Source organism: Pecten maximus, chromosome 6 (assembly GCF_902652985.1).
Source record: "Pecten maximus chromosome 6, xPecMax1.1, whole genome shotgun sequence".
Classification (NCBI taxonomy): Eukaryota; Metazoa; Mollusca; class Bivalvia; order Pectinida; family Pectinidae; genus Pecten; species Pecten maximus.
In genome coordinates this window covers 47,061,921-47,088,518 of record NC_047020.1, presented here as the reverse complement: position 1 = coordinate 47,088,518, position 26,598 = coordinate 47,061,921, and the positions used below count along the sequence as shown (strand labels likewise).

The following is a 26,598-nucleotide window of genomic DNA, read 5'->3' as shown; positions in this document are numbered from 1 at the left end:
TAAATCCATTCATAACTTTATGACAAGTAGAGATTTAAAGGAATCACATCTATTTCCCCTATTAAGCCCTGCCCCTTTGGCCCTTGGGGGTCAGAGTCACCATTTATGCAAAATCTGTTCCCTATCCCCCAAGGATGTTTCCGACTTTATTGGGATCAAATCCATTCATAACTTTATGACAAGTAGCGATTTAAAGGCATTACCTCAATTTCCCCTATTGGGCCCCGCCTCTCCGGCCCCTTGGGGTCAGAGTCACCATTTATGCAAATTCTGATCCCTTTCCACCAAGGATGTTTCTGACCAAACAACAATTATTTCCTGAGGTGCAAGGCTTGGAATTCACTTTATTTTTTTTGTTTGACACAAATCTTTGTTTCGCAGACAGGCGACCATCTTGGATTTTGACAATTGCAATTTGTAACCGTTATTTCTCAAAAGGTAATGGTAGAATCTGAATATTTAATTTGTTTGTTCTATTTGGAATTTTATTTCGGCACCAAAAACTAAAACACCATGTTTGACAGACGGCTATCTTGGATTTTGACATTTGAAGATTTTATTGCTATTTCTCAGAAATCACTGGAAGAATCTTTCTGAAATTTCATCCGTAGGTTTCCCGTGATCCATAGTTATTCATATTTCATTTCGGGAAAGATAAGAAAACAACTTTTCAGAAAGGCGGCCATCTTTAATTTTGACAATTGAAGGTTATTTACAACATTTTCAGAATGAACTGTAGATATCTTTCTCAAATTATATATATAAGTTCCCCTGGTCTCTAGTTGTGCATACTTTATTTTAGGACCGATTACAAAACATAATGGCTGACAGCTGCTTATCTTGGATTTGGATAATTTGCACAAGCCGCCATGTCTTGTAATTATGAGGGGTGATCCTGACCCTTTTGATCAGATGACTTAAAAGTTAAGTGCCCTTTTCGAGAATTTTGAATTTTGGCAGGAAAATGAACATTGCAATTTTTGCACCATTTTTTATTGCACAATACTAAAACTTGCACTTTCAATCTCAGTGAATGATACCCTTTTATATGCAATGAAAAAATGCACTTTTAGCAATTGTTTTTGACCTCGTATTAGGACCATGACTGATAATCTGTTCCTGAGTTAGACAATGAACTATAGGATACACTAAGTGTTCAAGGAATAGAACGAACGGACAATATACCAGCTCCGACAGAATTTTAAATCCTTTTATTTTTTGATCATTTGACGCCTGTGACCTCAAATGAAGGTCAAAGTCAATGAAAAGCAATGCAATTTGGTAGACAACCATACAGGATATCGATTTGCCAAATACCAATGCTATTTTCATTGTAGATAAAACTGAAACATTTTAAGTGTACTTTTAGATGATCTTTTAGTTTTGGTGAGAAAACCTTTTTTTTTCAAAGTGCCATTTCTCTGTCATATTTCATCTAATTATCCTAAAATTCTGTCATGTTGGAGCATTCAATGGAGCATTCAGTTGTCTGGATCAGACTTAATTAAGCATTGATGTCTTTTTTTTTTAGTTTCATCGGGGTATGAAACAAATTTTGTTTGCAAATTGTATGAATCTGCGTAGCGGATTCTTACAGAAGTTTGCAAACAAAATTTGTTTCATACCCCTATGAAACTAAACAAGAGGCCCATGGGCCTTAACGGTCACCTGAGATTTGAAATATTTCAGTTTATCTAATTGACCCTTCCCCCACCCCCCCTTTCAGCCCCTAGGGGTCAGTCAGGGCCAACATATGCATATTATCAAACTTTCATCCCATGCTGATAATGTTAACCAATTCAGAATGAATTCCAATAGAAATCAAACAAATCAGTCAAAAATGTGATTTCCCTATATAAACTATAGTAAAATTTACCCCCTCCCCAGGGGCAAACTTGTGACCTCAGGGTCATGAAATTCATAAATTTAGTAAAGCACCATGAGACACTTCCATCTATGAAGAGTATTTGATTCTACTTTATTTGGGTCTTTAGAAGAAGATTTTTGAAATTTCAGTCAATTTGACACTTTTTGTCCCCGCCCATCAGCCCCTGGGGTCAGTCAGGGCCAACATGTGCATGCCATCAAACTGTCATCCCATGCTGACAATGTTTACAAAATTAGAATGAATTCCAATAGAAATAAAATAAATTAAAGTCAAAAATGTGATTTCCCTCTATAAACTATAGTAAAGCTTACCCCCTCCCCAGGGGCAAACGTGAGACCCCTGGGTCATGAAATTTACAATTTTGGTAAAGCACCTTAAGACCCTTCCATCTATGAAGAGTGTTTAATTCCACCATATCTGAGAGTAGAGAAGAAGATTTTTGAAGTTTTAGTCAATTTGACCGTTTTTGGCCCCTCCCCTCAGGCCCCTGGGGGGTGGGGACCATATAATTTACAATTTTGGTTGACCTTTAGCCATAGAAGCTTCCTGCCAAATTTCATAGAATTTGGTTTAGGGGTTTTGGAGAAGAAGTCATGTTTTATGTACAATTTTACTGGTTTTAAACGGGATTCTTTTTCTCAAATCAATACGCAACGCCAATTGTCGTATTGTGACGTTACATTTTTCGCGCCATTCTCGGAATTTCTTTCATAGAAGAATGAAAAGAATTTTTCGACCAATCACATTTGAATATTTACCATGAAAACAAAGAAAAAAATAATTATAATCAAATGTGCACAACTTGGGACTAAGTTTGAGAAAATCCTCCCAGTATGTCCCAAGTAATAGCAATAGCAATAATTCTGATGGACGGATGGACCATGAATATAGGGCGTGTTGAAAAGTTTTAAGATGGTGGACTAAAAAACCTCAGATTTGATGGTTTTCATTCCTTGATTAAACAAAGAAAAATTTCTGTTGGTTAACACCATATCAGAATGGAGATTTTATTTTCAAAAAACAACATAAGTGAATTGATGTCATTTCTAACAAGAAACCCAGAGGGCCTGTATTACTCAACTGGATATGGCAGTAAATAAGGTAAAACACTCTACATTTCTACAGAAGAATTCTGAAGAATTGGCTTTATATCCTGTATTTGACCTCGCCCTTCGGACCAGAGGGAGCCAAGCTCACATTTTCTTCTTCACTAAAGGACAAAATATGGATCCTTTTCATTTCTACAGAAGAAAGATGTTTAAGTAATTGCTATATTTCCACTATAGGGCCTGAACCTTCAGGCCCCTAGGGGGCTAGACCTGGTTTATACAAAATCAGTTCCCCTTCACTCATTAGGATGATTCAGACCAAAATGGACCAAATCCTGTCATTAATAAAGAAGAATTTTAACCAATCTGGTCTATATTTTCCCTGTTTTGCCCCATCCCCCAGGTTCCTAGGAAGCCAAGCCCTTAATTCATACAAAATTGGTTCCCATTCACCCAAGGATGCTTCAGACCAGACATGGACCAAATCTTTTCATTCATACAGCCGAAGAAGGATGTTAACCAATCTGGTAAACTTTTCCCCTGTTGAGCTCCTCAGGCCCGTAGTGGGCAAAGTTCATCATTTATACAATATTGGTTCTCCTTCACCAAAGGAGACTTGAGACCCAATGTTGACTAAATCCTTTTGTTTCTTCAAAAGAAGAGGGATTTCAAAGTAATAATATATATCTGGTCTCTACAGGCCCAGAGCCAACTTATATTCAAGTGTGTTCCCCTTTACACATGGATACTTCAGACTTAATATGGACCAACTTCTTTCATGGATACTTCAGACTTAATATGGACCAACTTCTTTCATGGATACTTCAGACTAAATATGGACCAATTTCTTTAAAGCATACAGAAAAAGGTTTGTAACAAATAAAAACTGGCTCTTCTTCGCCCAAGGATGCTCCACACTAAATTTGGTTTAAATCTGCTCAGTGGTTCATGACAAGTAGTGTTAAATTGTTGGACGCTGGATGATAAAAGCAGGACGATGGAAGCTGCACCAAGGCATAAGATCCCAATGAAATCCTGATACTTTATACCTACATGTACTAGTCAGGAGACATCATACATAAATGTTCCTCTGTAAAATTAACACTGACCAGTTATGTTACCAGATAGTGGAAAATCTTTAATGATCAAACTGTCACACCAATTCACATATTAACACTTATGATCCATTCCTAGATCCCAGGATACCATGGGAAGTTTCACATATTGGTAGCACATATTAAAACATCATAACTGCATTGTCCATGTAAATATTCAGAACCTTTAGTCTTTTATTTTTAGAATACTTCGTTTTTCTAAGTCTTCCATTTCTTTCAGAACAAAAGCAACACTGTATCGTAGTTCATGAAATTTGGCAACAGGAACCTAGAAAAAGAAAGTACAATACATTATTAGGCTAACAGCCCTAACAATGCTCATACATGTTTATCAGTGACGAATAAAACATATACACAAGACAGACATATAACATATACACAAGACAGACATATAACATATACACAAGACAGACATATAACATATACACAACATTAAAAGGAATTTGGCCAAAAATTTTTTTTTCCAAAAATGAGCCAAATTAAGTTGGTTTTTTCCTAAAAATTTTCCTATTTAAAAAAAAAAACCTTTTTAAAAAAAATGGAGAACCCCGGTTAATCAGAAGTTATTTTTAAGGCATTTCCCAAACAAAAAATGGTTTTTTTTCCACAAAATTCCTGGTGTTAAGGGGGTTTTTTCTTATTTTAGAATACAAAAGTTTTTTCAAAAATCATTATTTTTGTCCAAGTTGAAAGGGGTCATTGGGGGTTTTTAACAATTTTGGGGCGGAGGATGGGGTTAAAGGGGGGTTTTCCCGGGTGCTGACAGGGGAAAGGGGGGTTGTTTTTTCCCGGTGTTGGACGGGGGATTTGTTTTTTTTTACAAGGGGGTGGGGATGGTGGTTTACGATGGTGTGTGTATGTGTGGTACTGGGAGGATGGTGTGTGTATAGTGTGGTACTGGGAGGATGGTGTGTGTATGTGTGGTACTGGGAGGATGGTGTGTGTATGTGTGGTACTAGGGAGGATGGTGTGTGTATGTGTGGTACTGGGAGGATGGTGTGTGTATGTGGTACTGGGAGGATGGTGTGTGTGTATGTGTGGTACTGGGAGGATGGTGTGTGTATGTGTGGTACTGGGAGGATGGTGTGTGTATGTGTGGTACTGGGAGGATGGTGTGTGTATGTGGTACTGGGAGGATGGTGTGTGTATGTGTGGTACTGGGAGGATGGTGTGTGTATGTGTGGTACTGGGAGGATGGTGTGTGTATGTGTGGTACTGGGAGGATGGTGTGTGTATGTGTGGTACTGGGAGGATGGTGTGTGTATGTGGTACTGGGAGGATGGTGTGTGTATGTGTGGTACTGGGAGGATGGTGTGTGTATGTGTGGTACTGGGAGGATGGTGTGTGTATGTGGTACTGGGAGGATGGTGTGTGTATGTGTGGTACTGGGAGGATGGTGTGTGTATGTGTGGTACTGGGAGGATGGTGTGTATGTGTGGTACTGGGAGGATGGTGTGTGTATGTGTGGTACTGGGAGGATGGTGTGTGTGTATGTGTGGTACTGGGAGGATGGTGTGTGTATGTGTGGTACTGGGAGGATGGTGTGTGTATGTGGTACTGGGAGGATGGTGTGTGTATGTGTGGTACTGGGAGGATGGTGTGTGTATGTGTGGTACTGGGAGGATGGTGTGTGTATGTGTGGTACGGGGAGGATGGTGTGGTGTATGTGGTACTGGAGGATGGTGTGGGTATGTTGTGGTACTGGGAGGATGGTGTGTATGTATGTGTGGTACTGGGAGGATGGTGTGTGTATGTGTGGTACTGGGAGGATGGTGTGTGTATGTGTGGTACTGGGAGGATGGTGTGTGTATGTGGTACTGGGAGGATGGTGTGTGTATGTGGTACTGGGAGGATGGTGTGTGTGTATGTGTGGTACTGGGAGGATGGTGTGTGTATGTGTGGTACTGGGAGGATGGTGTGTGTATGTGTGGTACTGGGAGGATGGTGTGTGTATGTGTGGTACTGGGAGGATGGTGTGTGTATGTGTGTACTGGGAGGATGGTGTGTGTATGTGTGGTACTGGGAGGATGGGTGTGTATGTGTGGTACTGGGAGGATGGTGTGTGTATGTGTGGTACTGGGAGGATGGTGTGTGTATTGTGTGGTACTGGGAGGATGGTGTGTGTATATGTGTGTACTGGGAGGATGGGGTGTGTATGTGTGGTACTGGAGGATGGTGTGTGTATGTGTGGTATTCTGGGAGGATGGTGTGTGGTATGTGTGGTACATGGGTGGATTGGTGTGTATTGTGGTACTGGGAGGATGGTGTGTGTATGGTGGTACTGGGAGGATGGTGTTGTGTATGTGTTGGTACTGGGAGGATGGTGTGTGTATTGGGTGGTATGGGAGGATGGTGTGTGTATGTGTGGTACTGGAGGATGGTGTGTGTATGGGTGGTACTGGGAGGATGGTGTGTGTATGTGTGGTACTTGGAGGATGGTGTGTGTATGTGGTACTGGGAGGATGGTGTGTGTATGTGGTACTGGGAGGATGGTGTGTGTGTATGTGTGGTACTGGGAGGATGGTGTGTGTATGTGTGTACTGGGAGGATGGTGTGTGTATGTGTGGTACTGGGAGGATGTGTGTGTGTATGTGTGGTACTGGGAGGAGGTGTGTATGTATGTGTGGTACTGGGAGGATGGTGTGTGTATGTGGTAACTGGGAGGATTGGGTGGGTGGTATGTGTGGTACTGGGAGGATGGTGTGTGTGTGTGTATGTGTGGGGTACTGGAGAGGATGGTGTGTGGATGTGTGTTACTGGGAGGATGGTGTGTGTGTATGTGTGGTACTGGGAGGATGGTGTGTGTGTATGTGTGGTACTGGGAGGATGGTGTGTGTGTATGTGTGTACTGGGAGGATGGTGTGTGTATGTGGGTACTGGAGGATGGTGTGTGTATGTGTGGTACTGGGAGGATGGTGTGTGTATGTGTGGTACTGGGAGGATGGTGTGTGTATGTGTGGTACTGGGAGGATGGTGTGTGTATGTGTGGTACTGGGAGGATGGTGTGTGTATGTGGGTACTGGGAGATGGTGTGGTGTATGTTGTGTACGGGGAGGATGGTGTGGGTGGGTGTGTGGTACTGGGAGGATGGTGTGTGGTGTATGTGGTAGCTTGGGAGGATGGTGTGTGTATGTGTGGTACTGGGAGGATGGTGTGTGTATGTGTGGTACTGGGAGGATGGTGTGTGTATGTGTGGTACTGGGAGGATGGTGTGTGTATGTGGTACTGGGAGGATGGTGTGTGTATGTGTGGTACTGGGAGGATGGTGTGTGTGTGTGGTACTGGGAGGATGGTGTGTGTATGTGTGGTACTGGGAGGATGGTGTGTGTATGTGGTACTGGGAGGATGGTGTGTGTATGTGGTACTGGGAGGATGGTGTGTGTATGTGGTACTGGAGAGGATGGTGGTGTGTATGTGTGGTACTGGGAGGATGGGTGTGTGTATGTGTGGTACTGGGAGGATGGTGTGTGTATGTGGGTACTTGGGAGGATGGTGTGTGTATGTGTGGTACTGGGAGGATGGTGTGTGTGTATGTGTGGTACTGGGAGGATGGTGTGTGTATGTGTGGTACTGGGAGGATGGGTGTGTGTATGTGTGGTACTGGGAGGATGGTGTGTGTGTGCGGTACTGGGAGGATGGTGTGTGTATGTGTGGTACTGGGAGGATGGTGTGTGTTTATGTGGTACTTGGAGGATGGTGTGTGTATGTGTGGTACTGGAGGATGGTGTGTGTATGTTTGTACTGGGAGGATGGGGTGTGTATGTGGGTACTGGGAGGATGGGGTGATGTGTAGGTGGTACTGGGAGGATGGTGTGTGTATGTGTGGTACTGGGGAGGATGGTGTGTGTATGTGGGTACTGGAGAGGATTGTGTGTGTATGTGGTACCTGGGAGGATGGTGTGTGTATGGTGGGTACTGGGAGGGATGGTGTGTGTATGTGTGGTAACTGGGAGGATGGTGTGTGTGTAATTGTGGTACTGGGAGGATGGTTGTGTAATGTGTGGTACTGGGGAGGATGGTGTGTGTATGTGTGGTACTGGCAGGATGGTGTGTGTAGTGTGTACTGGGAGGATGGTGTGTGTGTAGTGTGGTACTGGGAAGGATGGGTGGGTATGTGGGGAAATTTGGGAAAATGGTGTGTGTATGTGGGGTTTACGGGGAGGATGGTGGGGGGTGTATGTTTTTCCTGGAGATGGGGGGTGGTTTTATGGGGGAAATTTGGGGGGAGGGTTTGTTTGTATTTTGGAAACGGGGGGGATGGTGTTGTATGTGGGGGTACTGGGAGGTTTGGTGTTTGTATTTTACGGAAATTTGTGTGTATTTTGGTATTTGGGAGGAGGGTTGGGGTTGAATTTTGGGGTTACTGGGGGGATTTTGGTATATTTGTGGAAACGGGAGGATGGTGTGTGTTGTGGTACTGGGGGATTGTGTGTATGTTTTGGGTATTTGGGGGGGGGGTTGTTGGTATGTGGTACTAAAGGGGATTTGTGTGAATTTTGGGGTATTTGGGGGGATGGGTTTGTAGGGTGGTACTGGAGGATGGTGTGAAAAATGTGTGGTACTGGGAGGTTTGGGGGTTTGTATGGGGTTACTGAGGGGAAGGTGTGGTGTATGTGTGGTACTGGGAGGATGGTGTGTGTATGTGTGTACTGGGAGGATGGTGTGTGTATGTGTGGTACTGGGAGGATGGTGTGTGTATGTGTGGTACTGGGAGGATGGTGTGTGTATGTGGTACTGGGAGGATGGTGTGTGTATGTGGTACTGGGAGGATGGTGTGTGTGTATGTGGTACTGGGAGGATGGTGTGTGTATGTGTGGTACTGGGAGGATGGTGTGTGTGTATGTGGTACTGGGAGGATGGTGTGTGTATGTGTGTACTGGGAGGATGGTGTGTGTGTGTGGTACTGGGAGGATGGTGTGTGTATGTGTGGTACTGGGAGGATGGTGGTGTGTATGTGTGGTACTGGGAGGATGGTGTGTGTATGTGTGGTACTGGGAGGATGGTGTGTGTATGTGTGGTACTGGGAGGATGGTGTGTGTATGTGTGGTACTGGGAGGATGGTGTGTGTATGTGTGGTACTGGGAGGATGGTGTGTGTATGTGTGGTACTGGGAGGATGGTGTGTGTATGTGGTACTGGGAGGATGGTGTGTGTATGTGGTACTGGGAGGATGGTGTGTGTATGTGGTACTGGGAGGATGGTGTGTGTATGTGTGGTACTGGGAGGATGGTGTGTGTATGTGGTACTGGGAGGATGGTGTGTGTATGTGTGGTACTGGGAGGATGGTGTGTGTGTATGTGTGGTACTGGGAGGATGGTGTGTGTATGTGTGGTACTGGGAGGATGGTGTGTGTATGTGTGGTACTGGGAGGATGGTGTGTGTATGTGTGGTACTGGGAGGATGGTGTGTGTATGTGTGGTACTGGGAGGATGGTGTGTGTATGTGTGGTACTGGGAGGATGGTGTGTGTATGTGTGGTACTGGGAGGATGGTGTGTGTATGTGTGGTACTGGGAGGATGGTGTGTGTATGTGTGGTACTGGGAGGATGGTGTGTGTATGTGTGGTACTGGGAGGATGGTGTGTGTGGTTTTTTGGGGATTTGGGAGGAGGGTGTGTGTATTGGTACTAAGGATGGTTTGTGTTGTTTTTGGTATTTTAGGTGGGTTTTGGTATGGGGGTTACTGAGAATGGTGTGTGTATTGTGTTATTTGGGAGGATGGTTGTGTGTGGGGGTACGGGGGGGATGGGGGTGTGTTTTATTTGTGGTATTTGGAGGATGGTGTGGGGTGTTTTTTGGTCCTGGGGGGAAATGGTGGGTTTTGTTTTTGGGGTTGGTAGGGAGGATGGGGGTGGGGGTTGTGGTACTGGGGGATGGGGGTTTTTTTTGGGGGACTGGAGGAGGTGTTTGTATTTTTTTTCCGGGAAGATGGTTTTTGTTTTTGGGGAAAGGGAAAAGGATGGGGTTTGTGTATTTTTTTACTGGGGGATGGTTTTTTTGTGTGTTGGTACTGGGGGAAAGGGTTTGTGTTTATGGGGGACGGGAGGAGGGGTTTTGTATTTTACTGGGAGGAGGGTTTTTGGTGGGGGTATGTGTGGTACTGGGAGGATGGTGTGTGTATGTGTGGTACTGGGAGGATGGTGTGTGTATGTGTGGTACTGGGAGGATGGTGTGTGTATGTGGTACTGGGAGGATGGTGTGTGTATGTGGTACTGGGAGGATGGTGTGTGTATGTGGTACTGGGAGGATGGTGTGTGTATGTGCGGTACTGGGAGGATGGTGTGTGTGTATGTGGTACTGGGAGGATGGTGTGTGTGTGTGTGTGGTACTGGGAGGATGGTGTGTGTATGTGGTACTGGGAGGATGGTGTGTGTATGTGCGGTACTGGGAGGATGGTGTGTATGTATGTGGTACTGGGAGGATGGTGTGTGTATGTGGTACTGGGAGGATGGTGTGTGTATGTGGTACTGAGAGGATGGTGTGTGTATGTGTGGTACTGGGAGGATGGTGTGTGTATGTGGTACTGGGAGGATGGTGTGTGTTTATGTGTGGTACTAAGAGGAGGGTGTGTATGTATGTGTGGTACTGGGAGGATGGTGTGTCTATGTGGTACTGAGAGGAGGGTGTGTATATGTGGTACTCGGAGGATGGTGTGTGTGTATGTGGTACTGGGAGGATGGTGTGTGTATATGTGGTACTCGGAGGATGGTGTGTGTGTATGTGCGGTACTGAGAGGATGGTGTGTGTATGTGTGGTACTGGGAGGATGGTGTATGTATGTGTGGTACTGGGAGGATGGTGTGTGTTTATGTGTGGTACTGAGAGGAGGGTGTGTATGTATGTGTGGTACTGGGAGGATGTTGTGTGGGGTGAAGATTATACTGAGGAGATTATTATATTGTTGCACTGGTGTATCGTCCTGGCCCTAATTGTTGTATGTACCTACCTTGTGGATATAGCTACGTCCACTCTCCACTTGAGACAGTCTAATCTCTGTAGTCGAGGTTGATTCTCTAGGCAGTATGCATTAATCTGTGGCCCCCTTGGAACACAATGATAATATTTAATTATCCAATCAGAGCATTGATCTGTGACCCCTTGGAACACAATGATAATATTTAATTATCCAATCAGAGTATTGATCTGTGGCCCCTTTGGAACACAATGATAATATTTTATTATCCAATCAAGAGCATTGATCTGTAGCCCCCTTGGAACACAATGATAATATTTAATTATCCAATCAGAGCATTGATCTGTAGCCCCCTTGGAACACAATGATAATATTTAATTATCCAATCAGAGCATTGATCTGTGGCCCCCTTGGAACACAATGATAATATTTAATTATCCAATCAGGAAAAATTGAGTCAGCTTTGAGGATACCATGATCATGAATGGCTTCAAGATTACTGAACGTAATTGATATCGACCCCAGTGGCGGTATGCATCGCTATACTAACCTGGGCTTGTGCTCGTTGTGAATACCGAGCCCCAAATCATAACACATAATGAAATTTAAATAATAAAATATAAATAATGATACGCATTCATGCATTTTTTAAAAAGCAATATGCAAAAATGGATATGATTGACGTAACGATTTATTTACAATGTATGACTAACTAAAAATTATTACTCCAGCATTTTACTGTTATTTTCTTTTTTTTATCGTGATGGATTTCATTTCGGTATGAACGTTACCATCCGGAACTCCTCGGGCAATCCACTATTTCAGGGACAATACCCGACGAGTTCAGGAGGGTACGTTACCTGATTGTCACACACGAGCGGAGGTTATTAACCAAATACTAACCAGAGCATGTGCTCCAAACAGGTTAGTATTTTGGTGCTCGTGCATTGTTTGGGGTGAAAGTCAAATACTTAATCTAATCAAACAAAGGAATCATGCGGTAAAGTAGATGACTTACTTCTGATCCACAAAATCAATTTATACCCATTAGAAAGGACTCTTAATTATTCACTTTAATTAACATGACTCGAATAACACCTAAACTTGTAGATGACTCACCTCAGATAGAACAGACCTAAACTTGTAGATGACTCACCTCAGATAGTACACATCTAAACTTGTAGATGACTCATCTCAGATAGTACACATCTAAACTAATAGATGACTCACCTCAGATAGTACACATCTAAACTTGTAGATGACTCATCTCAGATAGTACACATCTAAACTTGTAGATGACTCATCTCAGATAGTACACATCTAAACTTGTAGATGACTCACCTCAGTTAGCATACATCTAAACTTGTAGATGACTCATCTCAGATAGTACAGACCTAAACTTGTAAATGACTCACCTCAGATAGTACACATCTAAACTTGTAGATGACTCATCTCAGATAGTACACATCTAAACTTGTAGATGACTCATCTCAGATAGTACACATCTAAACTTGTAGATGACTCATCTCAGATAGTACACATCTAAACTTGTAGATGACTCACCTCAGATAGTACACATCTAAACTTAGAAATGACTCACCTCAGATAGTACACACCTAAACTTGTAAATGACTCATCTCAGATAGTACAGACCTAAACTTGTAGATGACTCATCTCAGATAGTACACATCTAAACTTGTAAATGACCCAGCTCAGATAGTACACATCTAAACTAATAGATGACTCACCTCAGATAGTACACATCTAAACTTGTAGATGACTCATCTCAGATAGTACACATCTAAACTTGTAGATGACTCATCTCAGATAGTACACATCTAAACTTGTAGATGACTCACCTCAGATAGTACACATCTAAACTTAGAAATGATTCACCTCAGATAGTACACACCTAAACTTGTAAATGACTCACCTCAGATAGTACACATCTAAACTTGTAGATGACTCATCTCAGATAGTATACATCTAAACTTGTAGATGACTCACCTCAGATAGTACACATCTAAACTTGTAGATGACTCATCTCAGATAGTACACATCTAAACTTGTAGATGACTCATCTCAGATAGCACACATCTAAACTTGTAGATGACTCACCTCAGTTAGCATACATCTAAACTTGTAGATGACTCATCTCAGATAGTACACATCTAAACTTGTAGATGACTCACCTCAGTTAGCATACATCTAAACTTGTAGATGACTCATCTCAGATAGTACAGACCTAAACTTGTAGATGACTCACCTCAGATAGTACACATCTAAACTTGTAAATGACTCATCTCAGATAGTACACATCTAAACTTGTAGATGACTCATCTCAGATAGTACAGACCTAAACTTGTAGATGACTCACCTCAGATAGTACACATCTAAACTTGTAAATGACTCATCTCAGATAGTACACATCTTAACTTGTAAATGACTCATCTCAGATAGTACACATCTAAACTTGTAAATGACTCATCTCAGATAGTACACATCTAAACTTGTAGATGACTCACCTCAGATAGTACACATCTAAACTTGCAGATGACCCATCTCAGATAGTACACATCTAAACTTGTAAATGACTCATCTCAGATAGTACACATCTAAACTTGTAGATGACTCATCTCAGATAGTACAGACCTAAACTTGTAGATGACTCACCTCAGATAGTACACATCTAAACTTGTAAATGACTCATCTCAGATAGTACACATGTAAACTTGTAGATGACTCACCTCAGTTAGCATACATCTAAACTTGTAAATGACTCACCTCAGATAGTACACATCTTAACTTGTTAATGACTCACCTCAGATAGCATACATCTAAATTTGTAAATGACTCACCTCAGATAGTACAGACTTAAACTTTTAGATGACTCATCTTAGATAGTACACATCTAAACTTGTAAATGACTCCTCAGTTAGCATACATCAAAACTTGTAAATGACTCAACTTCGATAGTACAGACCTAAACTTGAAGATGACTCATCTCAGATAGTATACATCTAAACTTGTAAATGACTCATCTCAGATAGTACACATCTAAACTTGTAGATGACTCACCTCAGATAGTACACATCTAAACTTGCAGATGACCCATCTCAGATAGTACACATCTAAACTTGTAAATGACTCATCTCAGATAGTACACATCTAAACTTGTAGATGACTCATCTCAGATAGTACAGACCTAAACTTGTAGATGACTCACCTCAGATAGTACACATGTAAACTTGTAGATGACTCACCTCAGATAGTACACATCTAAACTTAGAAATGACTCACCTCAGTTAGCATACATCTAAACTTGTAGATGACTCATCTCAGATAGTACACATCTAAACTTGTAAATGACTCATCTCAGATAGTACACATCTAAACTTGTAGATGACTCATCTCAGATAGTACAGACCTAAACTTGTAGATGACTCACCTCAGATAGTACACATCTAAACTTGTAAATGACTCATCTCAGATAGTACACATGTAAACTTGTAGATGACTCACCTCAGTTAGCATACACCTAAACTTGTAAATGACTCACCTCAGATAGTACACATCTTAACTTGTTAATGACTCACCTCAGATAGCATACATCTAAATTTGTAAATGACTCACCTCAGATAGTACAGACCTAAACTTTTAGATGACTCATCTTAGATAGTACACATCTAAACTTGTAAATGACTCCTCAGTTAGCATACATCAAAACTTGTAAATGACTCAACTTCGATAGTACAGACCTAAACTTGCAGATGACTCATCTCAGATAGTATACATCTAAACTTGTAGATGACTCACCTCAGTTAGCATACATCTAAACTTGTAGATGACTCATCTCAGATAGTACAGACCTAAACTTGTAGATGACTCACCTCAGATAGTACACATCTAAACTTGTAAATGACTCATCTCAGATAGTATACATCTAAACTTGTAGATGACTCATCTCAGATAGTACAGACCTAAACTTGTAGATGACTCACCTCAGATAGTACACATCTAAACTTGTAAATGATTCATCTCAGATAGTACACATGTAAACTTGTAGATGACTCACCTCAGATAGCATACATCTAAACTTGTAAATGACTCATCTCAGATAGTACACATCTAAACTTGTAGATGACTCATCTCAGATAGTACAGACCTAAACTTGTAGATGACTCACCTCAGATAGTACACATCTAAACTTGTAAATGATTCATCTCAGATAGTACACATGTAAACTTGTAGATGACTCATCTCAGATAGCACACATCTAAACTTGTAGATGACTCACCTCAGATAGTACACATCTAAACTTGTAGATGACTCACCTCAGATAGTACACATCTTAACTTGTTAATGACTCACCTCAGATAGCATACATCTAAACTTGTAAATGATTCATCTCAGATAGTACACATGTAAACTTGTAGATGACTCATCTCAGATAGTACAGACCTAAACTTGTAGATGACTCACCTCAGATAGTACACATCTAAACTTGTAAATGATTCATCTCAGATAGTACACATGTAAACTTGTAGATGACTCATCTCAGATAGCACACATCTAAACTTGTAGATGACTCACCTCAGATAGTACACATCTAAACTTGTAGATGACTCACCTCAGTTAGCATACATCTAAACTTGTAGATGACTCACCTCAGATAGCATACATCTAAACTTGTAAATGACTCACCTCAGATAGTACACATCTAAACTTGTAAATGACTCACCTCAGATAGTACACATCTAAACTTAGAAATGACTCACCTCAGTTAGCATACATCTAAACTTGTAGATGACTCATCTCAGATAGTACACATCTAAACTTGTAAATGACTCACCTCAGATAGTACACATCTTAACTTGTTAATGACTCACCTCAGATAGCATACATCTAAATTTGTAAATGACTCACCTCAGATAGTACAGACCTTAACTTGTAGATGACTCATCTTAGATAGTACACATCTAAACTTGTAGATGACTCACCTCAGATAGTACACATCTAAACTAATAGATGACTCACCTCAGATAGTACACATCTAAACTAATAGATGACTCACCTCAGATAGTACACATCTAAACTAATAGATGACTCATCTCAGATAGTACACATCTAAACTAATAGATGACTCATCTCAGATAGTACACATCTAAACTAATAGATGACTCATCTCAGATAGTACACATCTAAACTAATAGATGACTCACCTCGAACCAAATATAACACTTGCAAGATCACTATGAAACTCTTCAGGAATGCTGAAATGAGAACAAAATATTTAGACAGTGAAATAGATTGGTGACTTAGAAAATATTCATATCAGATCATCAATTACTGTTTTAATACACAAACCGTCCATGATCAAGATATTGGGACGTGTAAAGTTTGGTGACCCTGTGTCAAGAACTGACAAAGTTTTATATATACAATGTATATATATATGGTTCAAAGATGCAAAACTGATTTGGCACAAACAAAATTTACACCATATTACATGTTATGACACCATGAAAATAAAACAATACTCACTTTAATTCTTTGATATCCTCCTTGAACATCTGTAAAATTTTAACAACTTTGTGAATTAATTTGAAAATAATGGATATAGAGTGTTTGGAAATCTCTATATCTCTGATTAATGAGACAGCATTTCTACGTTACTATACTGACATCAATATCACACCAACTGAATACTGAGTGACGTGTACTACAGAACATTGTCAGATTTGTTGTTACTATTTATAGACAGTGAGGAGAACTTTGTAGGACAGGACGATATAGACTTGTTGTTACTATTTAAAGACAGTGAGGTGAACTTTGTAGGACAGGACAATATAGACTTGTTGTTACTATTTATAGACACTGTGGTGAACTTTGTAGGACAGGACGATATACAGACTTGTTACTATTTAAAGACAGTGAGGTGAACTTTGTAGGACAGGACGATATACTGACTTGTTGTTACTATTTAAAGACAGTGAGGTGAACTTTGTAGGACAGGACGATATAATGACTTGTTGTTACTATTTAAAGACAGTGAGGAGAACTTTGTAGGACAGGACGATATAGACTTGTTGTTACTATTTATAGACAGTGAGGAGAACTTTGTAGGACAGGACGATATAGACTTGTTGTTACTATTTATAGACAGTGAGGAGAACTTTGTAGGACAGAACGATATACAGACTTGTTGTTACTATTTAACAGTCGTACAGCAGTCAAAAATACAATGTCTACCACATAAAACATTCTATATTGATCACAAGCTTTAATATACATCTGAATATAATATATACATCACCCAAGGAACTTTACCTCTGGTTTCAATGAAGTTAGTGGTAGTCTTATAGCCCGTCTCAGTAGGGAGTACAAACCAGTGTAAACGATACTCAAGACTTCCTCACTGAAAATGTCATGTTCTAATTCCTTCAGCAAACAGCTATCAATTCGTTTTCCTTCCATGGAGGAAACAATCACTGCAAAAAAAAAACATCACAAATGACAGCAAAAATAACAGGTACAGAAAACATTAACACAGCTAAAAGTGTTTCCTAAATTAGGGATAAATAATGAAATGTGACATTACTGGTACAGGAATCTCATAATAAAATGTGACATTACTGGTACAGGAATCTCATAATGAAATGTGACATTACTGGTACAGGAACCTCATCATAATGAAATGTGACATTACTGGTACAGGAATCTCATCATAATGAAATGTGACATTACTGGCACAGGAATCTAGATCTCATCATAATGAAATGTGACATTACTGGTACAGGAACCTCGAGCTCATCATAATGAAATGTGACATTACTGGTACAGGAATCTCATCATAATGAAATGTGACATTACTGGTACAGGAATCTCATCATAATGAAATGTGACATTACTGGTACAGGAATCTCATCATAATGAAATGTGACATTACTGGTACAGGAATCTCATCAGAATGAAATGTGACATTACTGGTACAGGAATCTCATCATAATGAAATGTGACATTACTGGTACAGGAATCTCATCATAATGAAATGTGACATTACTGGTACAGGAATCTCATCATAATGAAATGTGACATTACTGGTACAGGAATCTCATCATAATGAAATGTGACATTACTGGTACAGGAACCTCATCATAATGAAATGTGACATTACTGGTACAGGAATCTCATAATGAAATGTGACATTACTGGTACAGGAATCTAGATCTCATCATAATGAAATGTGACATTACTGGTACAGGAATCTAGATCTCATCATAATGAAATGTGACATTACTGGTACAGGAATCTCATAATGAAATGTGACATTACTGGTACAGGAATCTCATAATGAAATGTGACATTACTGGTACAGGAATCTCATAATGAAATGTGACATTACTGGTACAGGAATCTCATCATAATGAAATGTGACATTACTGGTACAGGAACATCATCATAATGAAATGTGACATTACTGGTACAGGAATTTCATCATAATGAAATGTGACATTACTGGTACAGGAATCTCATCATAATGAAATGTCACATTACTGGTACAGGAATCTCATCATAATGAAATGTGACATTACTGGTACAGGAATCTCATCAGAATGAAATGTGACATTACTGGTACAGAAATCTCATCATAATGAAATGTGACATTACTGGTACAGGAATCTCATCATAATGAAATGTGACATTACTGGTACAGGAACCTCATCATAATGAAATGTGACATTACTGGTACAGGAATCTCATAATGAAATGTGACATTACTGGTACAGGAACCTCATCATAATGAAATGTGACATTACTGGTACAGGAATCTCATCATAATGAAATGTGACATTACTGGTACAGGAATCTCATCATAATGAAATGTGACATTACTGGTACAGGAATCTCATCATAATGAAATGTGACATTACTGGTACAGGAACCTCGAGCTCATCATAATGAAATGTGACATTACTGGTACAGGAACCTCATCATAATGAAATGTGACATTACTGGTACAGGAATCTCATCATAATGAAATGTGACATTACTGGTACAGGAATCTCATCATAATGAAATGTGACATTACTGGTACAGGGAACCTCATCATAATGAAATGTGACATTACTGGTACAGGAACCTCATCATAATGAAATGTGACATTACTGGTACAGGAATCTCATCATAATGAAATGTGACATTACTGGTACAGGAATCTCATCATAATGAAATGTGACATTACTGGTACAGGAATCTCATCATAATGAAATGTGACATTACTGGTACAGGAACCTAGCTCATCATAATGAAATGTGACATTACTGGTACAGGAATCTCATCATAATGAAATGTGACATTACTGGTACAGGAATCTCATCATAATGAAATGTGACATTACTGGTACAGGAATCTCATCATAATGAAATGTGACATTACTGGTACAGGAATCTCATCATAATGAAATGTGACATTACTGGTACAGGAACCTCATCATAATGAAATGTGACATTACTGGTACAGGAACCTCATCATAATGAAATGTGACATTACTGGTACAGGAATCTCATCATAATGAAATGTGACATTACTGGTACAGGAACCTCATCATAATGAAATGTGACATTACTGGTACAGGAATCTCATCATAATGAAATGTGACATTACTGGTACAGGAACCTCATCATAATGAAATGTGACATTACTGGAACAGGAATCTCATCATAATGAAATGTGACATTACTGGTACAGGAATCTCATAATGAAATGTGACATTACTGGTACAGGAATCTCATTATAATGAAATGTGACATTACTGGTACAGGAATCTCATCATAATGAAATGTGACATTACTGGTACAGGAACATCATCATAATGAAATGTGACATTACTGGTACAGGAATTTCATCATAATGAAATGTGACATTACTGGTACAGGAACCTCATCATAATGAAATGTGACATTACTGGTACAGGAACCTCATCATAATGAAATGTGACATTACTGGTACAGGAATCTCATCATAATGAAATGTGACATTACTGGTACAGGAATCTCATCATAATGAAATGTGACATTACTGGTACAGGAATCTCATCATAATGAAATGTGACATTACTGGTACAGGAACCTCATCATAATGAAATGTGACATTACTGGTACAGGAACCTCGAGCTCATCATAATGAAATGTGACATTACTGGTACAGGAATCTCATCATAATGAAATGTGACATTACTGGTACAGGAACCTCGAGCTCATCATAATGAAATGTGACATTACTGGTACAGGAACCTCATCATAATGAAATGTGACATTACTGGTACAGGAACCTGACATCATAATGAAATGTGACATTACTGGTACAGGAATCTCATAATGAAATGTGACATAACTGGTACAGGAACCTCATCATAATGAAATGTGACATTACTGGTACAGGAATCTCATCATAATGAAATGTGACATTACTGGTACAGGAATCTCATCATAATGAAATGTGACATTACTGGTACAGGAATCTCGAGCTCATCATAATGAAATATGACATTACTGGTACAGGAACCTCATCATAATGAAATGTGACATTACTGGTACAGGAATCTCATCATAATGAAATGTGACATTACTGGTACAGGAATCTCATCATAATGAAATGTGACATTACTGGTACAGGAATCTCATCATAATGAAATGTGACATTACTGGTACAGGAACCTCATCATAATGAAATGTGACATTACTGGTACAGGAATCTCATCATAATGAAATGTGACATTACTGGTACAGGAATCTCATCATAATGAAATGTGACATTACTGGTACAGGAACCTCATCATAATGAAATGTGACATTACTGGTACAGGAATCTCATCATAATGAAATGTGACATTACTGGTACAGGAATCTCATCATAATGAAATGTGACATTACTGGTACAGGAACCTCATCATAATCAAATGTGACATTACTGGTACAGGAATCTCATCAGAATGAAATGTGACATTACTGGTACAGGAATCTCATCATAATGAAATGTGACATTACTGGTACAGGAATCTCATCATAATGAAATGTGACATTACTGGTACAGGAACCTCATCATAATGAAATGTGACATTACTGGTACAGGAACCTCGAGCTCATCATAATGAAATGTGACATTACTGGTACAGGAATCTCATCATAATGAAATGTGACATTACTGGTACAGGAACCTCGAGCTCATCATAATGTAAATGTGACATTACTGGTACAGGAACCTCATCATAATGAAATGTGACATTACTGGTACAGGAATCTCATAATGAAATGTGACATTACTGGTACAGGAATCTCATCATAATGAAATGTGACATTACTGGTACAGGAACCTCATCATAATGAAATGTGACATTACTGGTACAGGAATCTCATCATAATGAAATGTGACATTACTGGTACAGGAATCTCATCATAATGAAATGTGACATTACTGGTACAGGAACCTCATCATAATGAAATGTGACATTACTGGTACAGGAATCTCATCATAATGAAATGTGACATTACTGGTACAGGAATCTCATCATAATGAAATGTGACATTACTGGTACAGGAACCTCATCATAATGAAATGTGACATTACTGGTACAGGAACCTCATCATAATGAAATGTGACATTACTGGTACAGGAACCTCGAGCTCATCATAATGAAATGTGACATTACTGGTACAGGAATCTCATCATAATGAAATGTGACATTACTGGTACAGGAACCTCGAGCTCATCATAATGTAATGTGACATTACTGGTACAGGAACCTCATCATAATGAAATGTGACATTACTGGTACAGGAACCTGACATCATAATGAAATGTGACATTACTGGTACAGGAATCTCATCATAATGAAATGTGACATCACACTGGAACAGGAACCTCATCATAATGAAATGTGACATTACTGGTACAGGAATCTCATCATAATGAAATGTGACATTACTGGTACAGGAATCTCATCATAATGAAATGTGACATTACTGGTACAGGAACCTCGAGCTCATCATAATGAAATGTGACATTACTGGTACAGGAATCTCATCATAATGAAATGTGACATTACTGGTACAGGAATCTCATCATAATGAAATGTGACATTACTGATACAGGAACCTCGAGCTCATCATAATGAAATGTGACATTACTGGTACAGGAACCTCATCATAATGAAATGTGACATTACTGGTACAGGAACCTCGAGCTCATCATAATGAAATGTGACATTACTGGTACAGGAATCTCATCATAATGAAATGTGAAATTACTGGTACAGGAACCTCGAGCTCATCATAATGAAATGTGACATTACTGGTACAGGAACCTCATCATAATGAAATGTGACATTACTGGTACAGGAACCTGACATCATAATGAAATGTGACATTACTGGTACAGGAATCTCATCATAATGAAATGTGACATAACTGGTACAGGAACCTCATCATAATGAAATGTGACATTACTGGTACAGGAATCTCATCATAATGAAATGTGACATTACTGGTACAGGAATCTCATCATAATGAAATGTGACATTACTGGTACAGGAATCTCATCATAATGAAATGTGACATTACTGGTACAGGAACCTCGAGCTCATCATAATGAAATATGACATTACTGGTACAGGAACCTGACATCATAATGAAATGTGACATTACTGGTACAGGAATCTCATAATGAAATGTGACATAACTGGTACAGGAACCTCATCATAATGAAATGTGACATTACTGGTACAGGAATCTCATCATAATGAAATGTGACATTACTGGTACAGGAATCTCATCATAATGAAATGTGACATTACTGGTACAGGAATCTCATCATAATGAAATGTGACATTACTGGTACAGGAACCTCGAGCTCATCATAATGAAATATGACATTACTGGTACAGGAACCTCATCATAATGAAATGTGACATTACTGGTACAGGAATCTCATCATAATGAAATGAGACATTACTGGTACAGGAATCTCATCATAATGAAATGTGACATTACTGGTACGGGAACCTCATCATAATGAAATGTGACATTACTGGTACAGGAACCTCATCATAATGAAATGTGACATTACTGGTACAGGAATCTCATCATAATGAAATGTGACATTACTGGTACAGGAATCTCATCATAATGAAATGTGACATTACTGGTACAGGAATCTCATCATAATAAAATGTGACATTACTGGTACAGGAACCTCGAGCTCATCATAATGAAATGTGACATTACTGGTACAGGAATCTCATCATAATAAAATGTGACATTACTGGTACAGGAATCTCATCATAATAAAATGTGACATTACTGGTACAGGAATCTCATCATAATAAAATGTGACATTACTGGTACAGGAACCTCGAGCTCATCATAATGAAATGTGACATTACTGGTACAGGAATCTCATCATAATGAAATGTGACATTACTGGTACAGGAACCTCATCATAATGAAATGTGACATTACTGGAACAGGAATCTCATCATAATGAAATGTGACATTACTGGTACAGGAATCTCATAATGAAATGTGACATTACTGGTACAGGAATCTCATTATAATGAAATGTGACATTACTGGTACAGGAATCTCATCATAATGAAATGTGACATTACTGGTACAGGAACATCATCATAATGAAATGTGACATTACTGGTACAGGAACTTCAAGCTCATCATAATGAAATGTGACATTACTGGTACAGGAACCTCATCATAATGAAATGTGACATTACTGGTACAGGAACCTCATCATAATGAAATGTGACATTACTGGTACAGGAATCTCATCATAATGAAATGTGACATTACTGGTACAGGAATCTCATCATAATGAAATGTGACATTAGCTGGTACATGAATCTCATCTAATGAATGTTACATTCACTGGTACAGGATCACATCATCATAAATGAAATGTGACATACCCAGCATGCTACACTTCATAATATCAAGTCCTGGGCCCTCACTTTGTTATTGAGAAGAGTTGTTAAGATTTTAAGCCTATTGACCCCTATGACTTGAAGAAGTCAGGTCATCCAGTCCCTGGGCCTCTTGGTTATTGAGAAGAAGTTGTTAAGATTTTAGCCTATTTGACCCCTATGACCTTGAAAGAAGGTCAAGGTCATCCATTTGAACAAACTTTATAGAGCTTTATCCATTGGACAAAATGCAATCCTAAAAGGTCTCAGGCGACCTAAAAAACACAAAGAAACTTTTAGATATGCACCTATTTCAATGATAGCCAAGTGAAGTAAAAGTGGAAGAATGCACAGCCAGACTGAGGTTCGAACACAGGACCTCTGAACACTAGCTGGATATGCTCTACCAATTGAGCTACCTGGTCGCTGATGATCAACATGGTGCAGTTCTGCTACACTCTTCCCTCCCTTTTAAAGTCTTCGACCCCGAAGACATGTCAAAACTCAAAGGTAAATATACATATATGTGCAAAAGTTCAAGGAGTAGTAGTGTGCAGCCAGCCGGGATCGAACCCGCGACCCTCGGCTTACTGGTTCGCCGCTCTACCGACTGAGCTAATGGGAAATTCCCCCTAGCCCGAAGCTAGAAGGCAACCATACAACTATGTTCAGTATTTACAATTAAAACCCGGCCTGCTACATATGTACAATTTTTATGTAATTTTCTACATGGGCCAACACGGTCACAAATTAGTGATGGGCAGAACAAGAGGCCCAGAGGGCCTGTATCGCTCACCTGGATTTAAAACTTTTGAATCCTTACCCAAAAGGATGCTACCAGTCAAATATGAGCTGTTTCAGAGAAGAATTTGTTCATATCAATTTAGCCAAATTGACCCCTTTTGGCCCCACCCCTCAGCCCCCTGGTGGGGTCAACCCTAGAATTTGTACAATTTTGAATTCCCACCCCATGACCATCATACAAATGTGAGTGATATCCATTGCTTTGTTTCAGAGAAGAAGTTGTTTATATCAATTTAACCAAATTGACCCCTTTTGTCCCCACCCCTCAGCCCCCTGGGGGTTGGCCCTGTCATTTGTTCAATTTTGAATCCTTAACCTAAGGGAATGCTACCAGTCAAATGTTAGAGTTATCCATTGGTTAGTTTCAGAGAAAAAGTTGTTTATATCAATTCTGCCAAAATGGCCCCTTTTGGCCCTGCCTCTCAGCCCCAAGGGAGGTCGGCCCCACTATTTGTACAATTTTGAATCCTGACCCCAAAGGGATGCTCACAGTTAAATATGAGCAATATCTATTGCTTGGTTTCAGAGAAGAAGTTGTTCATATCAATTTAGTCAAATTGACCCCTCTTGGCCCCACCCCTCAGGCCCCCGTGGGGTCAGCCTCACCATTTGTACAATTTTGAATACCCACCCCATAGTGATGCTAGCAGGCAAATAGGAGCAATATCCATTGCTCGGATTCAGAGAAGAAGTTGTTAATATCAATATAGCCCAATTGACCACATTTGGCCCAGCCCCTCAGGCCCCTGGAGAGGTCAGCCCCATCATTTGTACAATTTTGAATCCCCACCCAATAGTGATGCTGCCAGGCAAATATGAGCAATAAGTATTATAACCATTGCTCGGTTTCAGAGAAAGTCGTTTATATCAATTGGCCCAATTGACCACATTTGGCCCCGCCCCTCAGGCCCCTTGAGGTCAGCCCCATCATTTGTACAATTTTGAATCCCCACCTAATAGTGATGCTACCAGGCAAATATGAGCAATATCCATTGCTTAGTTTTAGAGAAAAAGTCGTTTATATCAATATAGCCCAATTGACCACATTTGGCCCCGCCCCTCAGGCCCCTGGGGGGCCAGCCCCATCATTTGTACAATTTTGAATCCCCACCTAATAGTGATGCTACCAGGCAAATATGAGCAATATCCATTGCTAAGTTTCAGAGAAGAAGTCGTTTACAATTTTGAGTCCCAACTTCATAGGGATGCTTCTGACCAAATGTGGTCAAATTCTGACCAGTAGTTATGAAGAAGAAGTCAATATTGTTGACGGACGGACGACAGCCACTACGGTATGGCATAACTTAAGCTCACCTTGGTCCTTCGGACCAGGTGAGCTAATAATGAAGTAGCATTTTCATTGTATAATAAAAAAAATTACACATGTCACATACAACTTACTTTGTAACAATTTTCTGAAAGTTTGTTTATCAATCTTAGCCATAGGTTTGCTGATGGCCTTGATCTCAGGGGGCACCCTGCCGCCATAAAATGGGGATCTGTCGGCTGCCACACTGCCCCCGCTTCCCTTCACTTGAATAATAGACATCACTGCACAGCTCAGAATATATTTAAATTATTTCCACTTAACTTTATCCATCAAGCAACTAAATATAGTTATGTGAATTCCATACAGAGTGTCATTATTCTTGTCATGTAATCCTGCACATATCTTCATGAAATGGAAAACAAACGTTAGATTGGCATTTAGGCCTAATATCATGTGCCTCCCCCAAAATACGGAAGTGATATTTCGAGTTCAAAGTTTACCCGGAAATCTGTGCGAGATTATTAAAAAAACAAAGCAGATCTATTGATTACCATTTTCTCTGTAAGTATTACTGTAGCAATTGTAAATCT

General features: G+C 39.9%; 1 protein-coding gene across 1 annotated transcript; it reads right to left on the bottom strand.

Moving 5' to 3' along the window:
* Window positions 1–2,881: 2,881 nt before the first annotated feature.
* LOC117330225 (COMM domain-containing protein 5-like) lies at window positions 2,882–26,502 on the bottom strand. Its single transcript, XM_033888447.1, has 7 exons — window positions 26,140–26,502; window positions 17,292–17,452; window positions 16,506–16,534; window positions 16,184–16,234; window positions 10,995–11,090; window positions 4,640–4,667; window positions 2,882–4,320 (listed from the first exon to the last, which is right to left on the bottom strand). Exons 1-7 carry the CDS (start codon window positions 26,285–26,287, stop codon window positions 4,219–4,221), a joined length of 615 nt encoding a protein of 204 aa, XP_033744338.1. The 5' UTR covers window positions 26,288–26,502; the 3' UTR covers window positions 2,882–4,218.
* Window positions 26,503–26,598: the final 96 nt, after the last annotated feature.

Coding starts and splice junctions, on each gene's coding strand:
- LOC117330225 (XM_033888447.1), bottom strand. CDS start 26,287: ATGTCTATTATTCAAGTGAAGGGAAGCGGGGGCAGTGTGGCAGCCGAC. Junction 11,091..16,183: donor AGTGTTATATTTGGTTCGAG/GTGAGTCATCTA, acceptor TTGTGTTCCAAG/GGGGCCACAGATTAATGCAT. Junction 4,321..4,639: donor TGGAAAAAAAACCATTTTTT/GTTTGGGAAATG, acceptor TTCTTTTTCTAG/GTTCCTGTTGCCAAATTTCA.